Raw genomic sequence first — 11,760 nt, forward strand, 5'->3', positions numbered from 1 at the left:
AGTCCATCAATATCATGACGGGGCCACAGAAATGGGACATTTACAAAATGTGCCCAAGTGAGGACGTTTGGTTCACTGAAGTAGGAACCAATGGCAATGAGAGATGCATTTTACCATGCAGATAATCTGCACAAAGATTTGGGCATTATATCAGTGTGTGTGTGTGCGTGTGTGCGTGTGCGTTGGTTGGTTAGTCTGTCAGTCAGTGTCTGTGTCATATCCTGTATGTTCATCAGTGTGTGCTTGTCTGAGGCATGTGTGTGAGTGAGTGACTGTCCTGTCTGTGTATGTCCATCTGCCACTCTCTGTCAGAGTGCATGTGCAATATGTGGCCATACTAGACAGTGCATGTCTTGTTTGATAGAAGCATGGACCCCTCACATCTTACTCTTTACTATTTTACAGCTTGTCAGCATGTGTGCGTGTGCGTGTGCGTGTGCGTGATCAAGTGTTCAGTGATTGCTGTATTACATTAATGTTTTGGTTGAAATTTTGTTTTGTTTCATTGTTGATATTAAAATCATGTAAAAAATGAATTCTTTTACCTTGATGATGAAATGTGCATCAATTAGAAAGATGACAGTGATACTATAGCTTTGGGAAAAAAGCAAACATCAATGAAAATCTTTGTGTGAGATTCTGTCTCCAGAGCATGGCATGCCGCATTTTCTTCACCCGGGTTATGCTAAAGGAAGACTGTCAGCAATGTTTCCTTTCTGTCATGACTAAACGTCTCGACTGATTAAATATGAACGAGGATATGCTATATATTGACCTCGAGTTGAATTCGAAACCTCCGCTTCTAGTTTAATATGACAACTCTGGACACCGTTTAGCACCATTTGAATGCTTTTCTCTGCGTGGAGTTCTTGAGCGAGAAAACGACGCTGTTGAGAGTTTAGAAATTACTTCACAAGGAGTTTAAGATATATTCAGCCAATGAAACTTTAGAAAAACCTATACTCCGACGCTAGTGTGTCAGAAACATGGCCGGCGCATTAGCTACTGAGTTACCTCGAGGAGGGTTTTCCTTTGAAAACTGCAAAAGGTTTGTAAGAAAGCTACATAAGAGTTTATGTGAGCAACACTGTATCCTTATTCTATCGATATGTAGGCTGCTCAAGGACGTGTTCATCGTCTGTATTGTTCTATTAGTTCTGTAAGTAAACATCTGAACATGAGTAGACAGATTTTGGCCATGTTGCATTGTCATCTGCAGCCGATAATATTAACTATTTTCCTGAATCGGTAACGGACTCTATTTAACTATAGTTACATGTAATACTTGGAATGAAAAATGACGCTGCTAGGCTGCAGTTTATCGGGCGCAGCTATTTAAGCTCTGAAAGACTCCGAATGGTCCTCTAAATCTAATTTCACACTGATCTGGTTCGTCTCTTCGATTCTTAGGGGGTACGATTATGGTAACACTTCCGCCCGTATCCCTCGAAATTTTATAAATGAGGAAACATTTCTTTGCATGGCATTTTAGAAGTCTGTCAGTATGTCAAAATATAATTAAACAAACGTGTATAAACTCATTTTATCCGATGAGGAATATATCTTCAGGTGATATGATTTAACTAAAATAAGTTTAAGGGGGCATACTGGCAGAAGTTTTTCCTTCTGGTGAAACTCCCATTTCACCTTTGACAACCATTTGGTTTAGATTCACATTTGTTTGTAAAACTTGTTCTAGAGTATACTTACACTGAGTCAGAGAAACTGTCACACTTTTTCTTTATAATCAGATAGCCTTACCTAAACAAACAAATCTTGACTATTGAAAGACACTCATATTATAAATTTCAAGATCAGGGAAGTATGTGTAGTGTCTAAGATCACTTTTATTGATGACGTCAAGGAACACAGTAATGGATTACGTCATATCATGCAACTGAGTATGTCACTAAGTTTTGGAGCAGACGTGTCATAGAATCTGCCATGTTAGATCAGACCTAGTGCAACATGTAGATGTGTGTTAATGACGATTAAAATTTCAATTCAACGCAACACAGCTATTTGTCTGCTCAACAGTATGAGCCAGTGAACCTGTGTTTTTACACAAGGCAGATATCCCCAAATAAGCAGAGTGAGTGAATATGGTTTGTCCCTACTTTTAGCCATATATTCCAGCAACATCACAGTGAGGGACACCAGAAATGGGCTTCACACATTGTATCATGAGTGGAATTCAACCTGGGCCGTCAGTATGTAGGGCAAACGCTTTAACCACAAGGCTACACAGATAAGCAGGAAGATTTGTTCTTCATGCATACATAGCACATAAATGGTCTAGTTATAACTTATGCTTTACCTTTATGATGTTTTCAAAATTTAATAAACATATAAATATGAACATCACCATTGAAACAAATGTCTCAGAGAATAAAAAGCATTGACTAAAAACAATCCCTTTCACTAAGAACAAGGAAAGTTTATCCAACTTTGTCTTGTACATTCTGTCCAAACAGACGTGTAGAAACTTTGAACTTACGTAATGCACTCATCATGCAGTGTTATCATGCCTACAGCTATGTGCTTTAGGGTATTTTGATGTACTGAAAAGAGAAAAAATACCATAGTAAACTGAGTAAAATATCTATGAACATGGTGAATACAAACATGACAGAGGAGATGATTTCTTTGTTTCTTGCAGGAACTTGATGTTAGAAAACCAAGGATTCAAGGCTCCCAAGGCTTACAAAACAGGAACAACTATTTGTGGTGTTATTTTCAAGGTAACTGTCACATACTATATACTTAGTGATAGAACTTAAGCTTGCCTGTAGGTAGGTGACATGTAGAAAGTAGGGCTACAACAAATACACTATGTGGCTAATATAATTTGTATTATGATTATTGGGTAACAAATACAAATAATTATTCATTAATACAAATTTTTCATTTTCCTGACTCATGCTTATTTGCTTATCTCCTTTCCTTCTGAACGGTCAGTGGAAAACTTAATCCCTTCAATCACTCACCTTTGGCCCTCTCCCTCCTCTCTCCTGAATCGCTGCAGCGGGCGGTTGGCAGGTGTTTCTTGGGTCCCAATGCGACAATAATTTCTCTTAATTTCTGTTAGAGAGAGTGATGCTTACCATGTGAGTGGTCACATGGTCAGTTTTGGCAGGAGTAGGGAGGTGGCTAAAGGTAAGTGATTGTACGTTCGCTTCTAGGGAATTTGAAGGGATTCAAGTTTCCACTGACTGTTCAGAGGGGGAGATTAGCAAATAGTCATGAGTCGGGATAAGTATAAAATTTTATCTTAAAAATCACATCGTAGTTAAGTGATTGATACGCAATATGGAGTGAGTGAGTTAGTTTAGTTTTATGCCGCACTCAGCAATATTCCAGCTACATGGCGGCGGTCTGTAAATGATCGAGTGTGGACCAGACAATACAGTGATCAACAACATGAGCATTGATCTGCGCAATTGGGAACCGATGACATGTGTCAACCAAGTCAGCGAGCCTGACCAATCGATCCCGTTAGTCGCCTCTTACGACAAGTATAGTCGCCTTTTGTGGCAAGCATGGGTTGCTGAAGGCCTGTTCAACCCCGAGACCTTCACGGGTCACACAATATGAAACCTCCATGCTGACTGCTAGTTAGTCATAGTAATAAGTGTGGTCTGACATGACAATCAAATTTGGTACATAATAGACTAATAGTTATAGTTCACAGTACCATGACTTGCACTACTGCAGTGGTAGTACATATTACATTCGTGTATATCTCTCTTTGAAAGAGGACATAAGGGCAAAGTAAAACATGCTCCATTTAAAAATGCAAATGTTCATATCATATTTGGTTCTGGTGACTACGAATAACAAATTGAATTCATGAAGGGCTAGAATTCGATTCACCGAATATGCAAGTGTATTGTAACAGCCTTAGTAGAAACAATCTTGGGCAAAAGCAATTATGATTGTACTATCCTGAATGAAATTATAGTTCTAGCCTGTACAGCCTGCTTTTCTCTTAAAGTTCTTGCAAATGATCTCTTACTCTTAAGGATTCTACCAGATCACTGCTTTAGATATGTGGCCTAACATTTCAAATCTTTACAGATTGAAAAATGAAAGTCTTCTGTTTCTAAGGACAAATGATCTTTTTTGTTGCTCTGAGAAATGAAATCCTGTTAACCCAATCGTCTTGTTGGCTTTTGAAGTGTTTTATGAATACTGTGCTCTCCTGTTATGCTGGGTGTTCTCTGTTTACAGGATGGTGTTGTGTTGGGCGCAGATACAAGGGCAACAGAGGACACAGTGGTTGCTGACAAGAACTGCGCTAAAATACACTTCATGTCCTCTAACATTTAGTGAGTACTGGAAATTAATATAACTCAGGTGCATGGGATAATTGCAGATGCTGTAACATTTACTAACTGATGACTGTTGGCACTGGACTATGTGTAGATCTTTTCTGCGGAGGCATCCTTATAACTGTAACTGACCTATGTGTTTGTGGCTAGGTCATCTGTGGTGCTGTAACTGATGTCTTTGTTTCTAGCCAGGTGTTGTAACTGTAACTGATACCTTTGTTACTGGGCAAGTTGCAGGACTGTAACTGATGACATTGTTGGTATGCCATGTGTGGCACTATAACTGATGTCACTGTTCCTAGGCTGTGTGTAGAACTGAACTGATATTTTTGTTGTTTTCCAGCTGCTGTGGTGCGGGTACGGCAGCTGACACAGAGATGACAACACAGATGATCTCCTCCCAGCTAGAGCTGCACAGACTTAACACTGGCCGTAAGCCACGTGTGTGTACAGCCAACAGACTACTCAAACAGATGCTCTTCAGGTGATGCCCTTAGCTCAACAATAACTTCAGTCATATTTTGAGATTCCATTGCATATTAAAGTGTCGGTTAGTCTTGTTCTTCAGATTGCAGTGGTTATTTGGATCTATGCTCTCATAGAATCCTCCAGAATCTTGGGATATGTAGTACCTGAGGTGCAATGGTTACTGGGGCTGTATGCTTAGAACTCAATTGCACTTACTGTTGTTTAATTTCATTGGATGACTGTTTAGTCCTTTACCAATCAACCCGTGAACGTTTCGGGGTAGAATAGGATTTCAGCAACCCATGCTTGCCATAAAAGGCGACTATGCTTGTTGAAGAGGCGACTAACTGGATCGGGTGGTCAGGTTCGCTGATTTGGTTGACTCGTGTCATCGGTTCCCAATTGCGCAGATCGATGCTCGTGTTGTTGATCACTGGATTGTCTGCTCCAGACTCTAATATTTGCAAACAGTTGCCATATAGCTTGAATATTGCTGAGTGTGGCATAAACCTAAACTCACTCACTCACTTTACCAATCACACGAGCATCAATTCACAACAGACTTGCGCAAATAGGTATCCAAGAAATCTTTCCATCCATCAGCTAGCACTCGCTATCTACTCAAACAATATACATCTTCATCAGAAATAATTGAATGTGTAGTGTTTTCACTCATGTAGGTTGTTGATGTGTGTGTTTTCAGATACCATGGTTACATTAGCGCCGCCCTGGTGCTAGGTGGTGTGGACTCTACCGGCCCTCACCTGTACAGTGTCTGGCCCCATGGGTCAACAGACAAACTGCCGTATGTCACCATGGGTAGGTGTTCAACACATACCATCTCCTCCTTCCTTAATCCACCAACACACAACATAATCACTGGATTTCAAGTACTCTGTCACATAACATAGCAGTGTTTTTCCATTCATGTCAGCAGAACGTACCAGTCACCCTGATTATATATATACCAACACACAACATTCTTGTCATAGTTGTTTGACACTGCCCTACACACAACATAGCAGTCACGCTGGTTTTAGAAACATGCACGCATGCTGATGTGATGTGTCTTTCTCTGCTTCTCTCTGGTAGGTATCTGATGTGACTTTGTCTTCTGTGTCTGCTTCTTTGTATGTGTCTGATGTGACTTTGTCTTCTCCTTTCATGGGTCTGATATATCTTTGTATCTTTGTCCGATGTGGCCACTCCTTTTTTGCATGTGTCTGAGGTGTCTGCTTTTCCTTTGTATGGGTCTGACATTACTTTGTCTGATGTGTCTGTGTCTCCTTTTGCAGGATCAGGCTCCCTGGCTGCCATGGCTGTTTTTGAAGATCGCTTTAAAGCAGATATGTCTGTGAGTGATTATTCAGTTGAGAAATCATAAATTACATCAAAGAAATGTTGTAATATGAGAACAGGACTTGTAAAGTTAACATCACCTAAGTGTATTATGATGTTTGGACAACCTAGAAATGTAACGTTCGTACAAATATGCAACTTGATATGAAGGAAAACCAAAGCTCCTGGAGTTATCTCCCATGTGTTATTCAGCTTCAGTTCAGTTTTGAATTCTCTTAGCTGTTAGTGATGAAAGTGTTGGCTGGCCTCAGTATAATGCATTCTTCATGCCCTAATCTTGCTTGTATTCCTGAAGTAAATAGAACTGGTAAATCAGACACTGAGATGAGACTGAAAACATTGACATGGCTTGAGGGACGTTTTGTATTGTGTTGACAGCGAGATGAAGCTGTGCAGTTAGTTCGAGATGCCATTGCTGGTGGTATCTTCAATGATCTTGGCTCTGGCAGCAACGTTGATGTGTGTGTCATCACCAAAGACAAGACAGACTACATCCGGCCATATGACCAGGCCAACTTGAAGGGAGTCAGGTAATACAGCCTCAAGTAATAGAGACAGGGAACTTAGTCACACAGATTGGGTGGTGGGTCATACAGGTGATGTGTTTGGTCATGTAGACTGGATTTTTGGTCATACAGTTTGGGTATTGGATAGTAAAGGCTTGGTGGGGAGTTGTACAAATTTCCTGTTGGGTAATACAAACTGGGTATTGGGTCATACTGATTGGATGTTGGATGACAAAAACTAGGTGTTGGATAGTGCAGACAGAATTTCTTTGATATAAACTGGCTGTTTGGTAATGAATATTGTACATCAGCTTATACAGACTATACCAGGAGTTGGGCAATACAAACTAGGTGTTGGGTGGTATGTACCAGGAGTTTGGTAATACAAAGTAGGTGTTGGGTAATACAGACCAGGAGTTTGGAAATACAAAACTAAGTGTTGGGTAGTATATACCAGGAGTTGGGTAATACAAACTTGGTGTTGGGCAATACAGACCAGGAGTTTGGTAATACAGACAAGGAGTTGGGTAGTACAAATAGGGGTTAAGTAATGCAGAATAGGTGTTGGGTAATAACAACTTGATGAAGGGTAATACAGACTGTATTGTGTAATACATGCAATAGGATCTGGGTCCAAAATGTGATTTAGCACAATGACATATGTAGTTCCAATTCTTTAGCACAAACATTTGTTGGACTTACAATATAGTGGAAGGCAAAATTCATCTTGGATGTATTTGGATTTATCTTGTGGGCAGATTGAAGTTGTGATGATGTAGTAACCATATCTTGTTTCTTGCTATTCACAGACAAGGCTCCTATCGCTACAAGCAAGGTACATCATCTGTGTTGAAGACTGAAGTGAAGAAAGTCGAATTCGATGTTATACAGACTGAGGTTCGACCCCAAGCTATGGACACAGACTAGACACTGAACGAGACAGAGGATGGAGATATCTACATCACTTATATCTAATGTCCAGTTGAAGAATCAACCAAGTTTTCATTTCCTGGTTGGCACACTTTGTGCTCATTTATCTTGAGTTCATCATGCAGATTGTATCATTTGTGACTTAACACGAACACAGAGTGCTACACTGTAACATAAGATATTTGTGTTGATGTCAATGCTGTGTTGGTGGTTGCCCGTCTGACATGGCACAGTAAATATTCCCCATTTCATCTCATAGCAGTCTGGTCGTTCAATGCATAGTTTGAGGTAAGCTGTACCTGTGTTGACAGGTTCATTATGTTCAGAAGTTATATGTCCAGCTGATGTGTCACAGCTGTGTTGTATGAATAAACCTTATCACTAACTGTTCTTGTGCTGTTGTCTGTATATATACAGTAGGGGTGGTGGGGTAGCAGAATGGTTAAAATATTCACTTTTCATGCCAAAGACCAGGGTTCGATTAACAACATTCTGTGCAGCATATTTCTGATGTCCCTCAACATGATATTGCTGGAAAATTTCGGAACACAAATGTTGTTTAAATGTGGGTTAATTCCGTCTGTCACTCACTGAACAAGTGAGCAGAGTAGTGCCCCTTGACTGCCAGGATTTGATGTTTGCTGGTTCAGTCATGACTTCTCTGGAAGACTGAGTGAGTGAGGTTAGTTTTAGGTCCCACGCAACAGTATTCCAGCTATATGGCGGTGGTTTATAAATAATCAAGTCTGAACCAGACAATCCAGTGAATGCATGAGCATCAGCTGGGATACAATGACCAGTCAACCAAGTCAGTGAACTGGCCACCTAAACCTGTTAGGGCCTCTTAGAACAAGCCGTGGCGGATACAGAATTTTTGGCTTTGGGTGGTGAGGCGAGGGTGTGCACCCCAAACCTTAGAATCCAGAGCATATCTTACAGACTGTGATCCATTACACATGATCGGAGGCAGCGGAAATATATACAATACGCACAGTTCTGAGGATGGTGCACTAAAGTGTCTTACATCTCATGTACTGAAATGTTCACTTTGGATTGAGGAACGTTTGTTCAGAAGCGTTGACGCTGTTAGCGGGTACTATGTGGACCATGCGTTATGTTGTTTCCTGGAGGACATTTGTGTACTCAGAAAGGAAGTGATTCATTTTCATCGGCAATGATGGAGAACGCTGCATGGTCAGCCTCAGTTTGTGCTACAGCATCTTTTGGGATGCATTCACTCGAAGTGCTGATGAGTTCGTTTTGGACGGTTTTACTTGTATACTTTGCATTTTTCATTCCAAACTCTAAATGAGCTTTCAGTTTGGAGTCATGATTTGCAACGGAAACTGTCCTTGTTTGTGTCTTTTGACGTACTGTCATCGCCGGTGTCCATGAAGTGATATCTCTTGTCTCTAACAACACACGATTGAGTCTGTAGTATATTCTAAAACATGGCAGTTGTTTTAAGCGGGTTATTTTGTAAGGAAGTGATTTTTTCTGGAGCTTTTTATAGTTCCAAAAAGTCAGTTACAGTCTCCACAGCTTGCTAGTGATATGAACTGTTGTGATGAGTCTCAAAAAACCCTTCTTTTCCAATTGCTTTTGGGAGATATGCCATTGGCATTTTGATAAATGTGTTAAAGTTTCTATGCTTATCACCTTTCTGATACTGTGGAAATAAAATGCACATTTTCCACAAACTTCCTCTCATGGAAGGACTGTAGACTCGTCACTTGTACCTGTCAAGCCACGATCACTGAAGCACTAGGATTGTAGATCTGTTTTGTGCAGGTTTTTTCTTTATCTGTGGAATGACTTCATAGTCGGGACCTGGAGTAAATGTTCTTTCAAGTACCCCAGTCTCTCAGTATCACTCACCGATGATAATTTTACTTTCCCTGATACAATGTCGCGGACATCATGTATCTCTATCCCGGTAGATGGTTCAATGTTTTAGATTCAGGCTCTGTGTCAAGGGTGCCAATGTCGCCGTGATATGTTTGAACATCAGGCCTGTCATTAAATAAAATGACTGATTCATCAGCTAACCTGTCGGATATTGGAATTTCAGAATCTTCACTGGGACTCTCTGTCCGGGAATCTGAATCAGAATTGTCAGTTTGTTCGGTGAAATTAAAAGACTTCCCCATGATCTTCACGACACTGAACACATGAAGCAAAATGATTGGGGTTCCACTGTGAGAGACTGGCATTTGTCATGTGTGTCCGCCTAACATAGATGTCTACTGCTTCGTCAAATGTCCCCGACACTGGCGTTACTGTCTGGTGCATGATACTCAAATTGACCGCCACATTTTCTGTCTGGGGATCTCCTCTGAAAACAACTGCAGACAGCATACAGATGCAATAAAAAGCTGTCTATGGCCAGAATTAATGCTTTTGAAAACCTCAGTTTAGTAAGCGAGGGCCAAATTTGATCCTGAAATAGTATCATCTGATGCTGAGGTATAAATTATAAGTTATAAATTATAAATGTTCTGCTAGGTTTGTCGTCGTCAGAGCAGAAGATCCAGACATGAGTTTCAAATTGGGATCTGAAATATACAACTTGCCACGTGTTACAGGTTCATATATAAACGTAATTCAACAGTGAGTGACTGAGTGAGTGAGTGAGTGGAAATTTTACATCGCATCGGCAATAGTTCAGTCATATAGCGACGAAAACAATGTAATTGATCCAAAATAGCTGCCGACAAAGGACAGTAAACCCAACTAGTCTATCACAGATGTATATTAAAACTAGTAATAATACTTTACTATAGGAGACAATACAATATACTGTAGTACACGTTCTAGAGATAACCAACAACTGAGGGCAGATCACCATACCAGGGACCATAGGTACCTACAGTACCTATGCTACATGCACTGACCCTATCTGGATTTACACCATCCCTTCAGCTGCTGGTGATTGTAAGAAACGTTAGCAAATGTTATTTGGACTTACGTACCCTCTCAGGAGGACAATAATTTGACAATGCTTCAACCCCCTCTGAGGGTACAGCCAAGGACAATCTAAGTTATTAATCTAAACTACTAACACTAAAATAGTTATATATTTACAAATCTGTTAACAAATGTAATTCTTTTTAAAATGCAATAATTAAATGAGAACTGACATTATTAAAATCATCACATTCCTCTGAAATACACAGTATTTCCAATACATTCCTTATTTATTGCAATAGGTGATGTGATTTCCGATTCGTTCTTAAGCTTACTTGAGTTAGAAATATGAATATTTCCATAGGTTGGGAAATATTTGTAAAACTGTAAATTTTCAAATGTTTTCATGGTTTAAAAACTTGTATGTCATTCAGGATATTAAGGGTATGTATTTGAATACTTTTTATATGCTCATGTTACCATTCCTAAAACAAAATGCGACCCGTGAAGGTCCCGGGGTTGAATAGGCCTTCAACACCCATGCTTGCCATAAAAGGCGACTATGCTTGTCGTAAGAGGCGACTAACTGGATCGGGTGGTCAGGCTCGCTGACTTGGTTGACACATGTCATCGGTTCCCAATTGCGCAGATCGATGCTCATGTTGTTGATCACTGGATTGTGTGGTCCAGACTTGATTATTTACAGACAGTTGCCATATAGCTGGATTATTGCTGATTGCTGCGTAAAACTAAACTCACTCACACACTCACCTAAAACAAACTGGCCAAAACATAGCCACATGTACTGACGCCTTTGAAATCAGTCTCACATTGAGGGGCTGGCAAAGCATTGTTATGCAAGCGGGCAGGTTTCCATTAGGTCACCTACTAAATCACTTCGCTTCAACCCACTGTCAGTTCTTTAGACAAATTTGAATGTGTGAAAAAGACTACATACGTTACAGGCTTACATGTTGCAATTCACATTGAGGTTTATAGTTTTTTAGGCTTTGCAATGTGTTACCGCTTGACAACGGTACAAGAAACTGTATTGAAACTCCTGCTTGACAACAGTCCAACAAAGTGTATTGAAACTCCTACTTGGCAACAGTACAAGAAACTGTACTGAAACTCCTGCTTGACAACAGTATAAGAAAGGGTATTGAAACTCCTGCTTGACAACAGTATAAGAAAGGGTATTGAAACTCCTGCTTGACAACAGTATAAGAAAGGGTATTGAAACTCCTGCTTGACAACAG

General features: G+C 40.1%; 2 protein-coding genes across 4 annotated transcripts in view; one reads left to right on the top strand and one right to left on the bottom strand.

The window, feature by feature from the left end:
• LOC137273531 (uncharacterized) overlaps nucleotides 1–907 on the bottom strand; it is a 25,822-nt gene extending 24,915 nt beyond the window's left edge. Inside the window, exon 1 of one of the 3 annotated variants that reach the window (XM_067806263.1) lies at nucleotides 776–897. Coding sequence is in view for 2 of the 3 variants with exons in the window: in XM_067806261.1 (XP_067662362.1) it covers nucleotides 546–565 (20 nt within the window). In the remaining variant the exon portion in view is untranslated. Of the gene's footprint in view, nucleotides 1–545 lie in introns of all 3 variants that reach the window. The other 2 variants (XM_067806261.1, XM_067806262.1) reach the window with 2 other exon arrangements.
• LOC137273532 (proteasome subunit beta type-7-like) lies at nucleotides 770–7,980 on the top strand. Its single transcript, XM_067806264.1, has 8 exons — nucleotides 770–1,048; nucleotides 2,660–2,741; nucleotides 4,231–4,328; nucleotides 4,675–4,815; nucleotides 5,503–5,618; nucleotides 6,095–6,153; nucleotides 6,537–6,688; nucleotides 7,474–7,980. The coding sequence occupies exons 1-8, from the start codon at nucleotides 987–989 to the stop codon at nucleotides 7,589–7,591; spliced, it is 828 nt and encodes a 275-aa protein (XP_067662365.1). The 5' UTR covers nucleotides 770–986; the 3' UTR covers nucleotides 7,592–7,980.
• Nucleotides 7,981–11,760: the final 3,780 nt, after the last annotated feature.

Source organism: Haliotis asinina, chromosome 2 (assembly GCF_037392515.1).
Source record: "Haliotis asinina isolate JCU_RB_2024 chromosome 2, JCU_Hal_asi_v2, whole genome shotgun sequence".
Classification (NCBI taxonomy): Eukaryota; Metazoa; Mollusca; class Gastropoda; order Lepetellida; family Haliotidae; genus Haliotis; species Haliotis asinina.

Excerpts from the sequence above, each read along its gene's own strand:
- LOC137273532 (XM_067806264.1), top strand. The coding sequence starts at position 987 with ATGGCCGGCGCATTAGCTACTGAGTTACCTCGAGGAGGGTTTTCCTTT. Across the intron at positions 4,329-4,674 it reads TTCATGTCCTCTAACATTTA|CTGCTGTGGTGCGGGTACGG; the intron begins GTGAGTACTGGA and ends GTTGTTTTCCAG. Across the intron at positions 4,816-5,502 it reads CTCAAACAGATGCTCTTCAG|ATACCATGGTTACATTAGCG; the intron begins GTGATGCCCTTA and ends GTGTGTTTTCAG.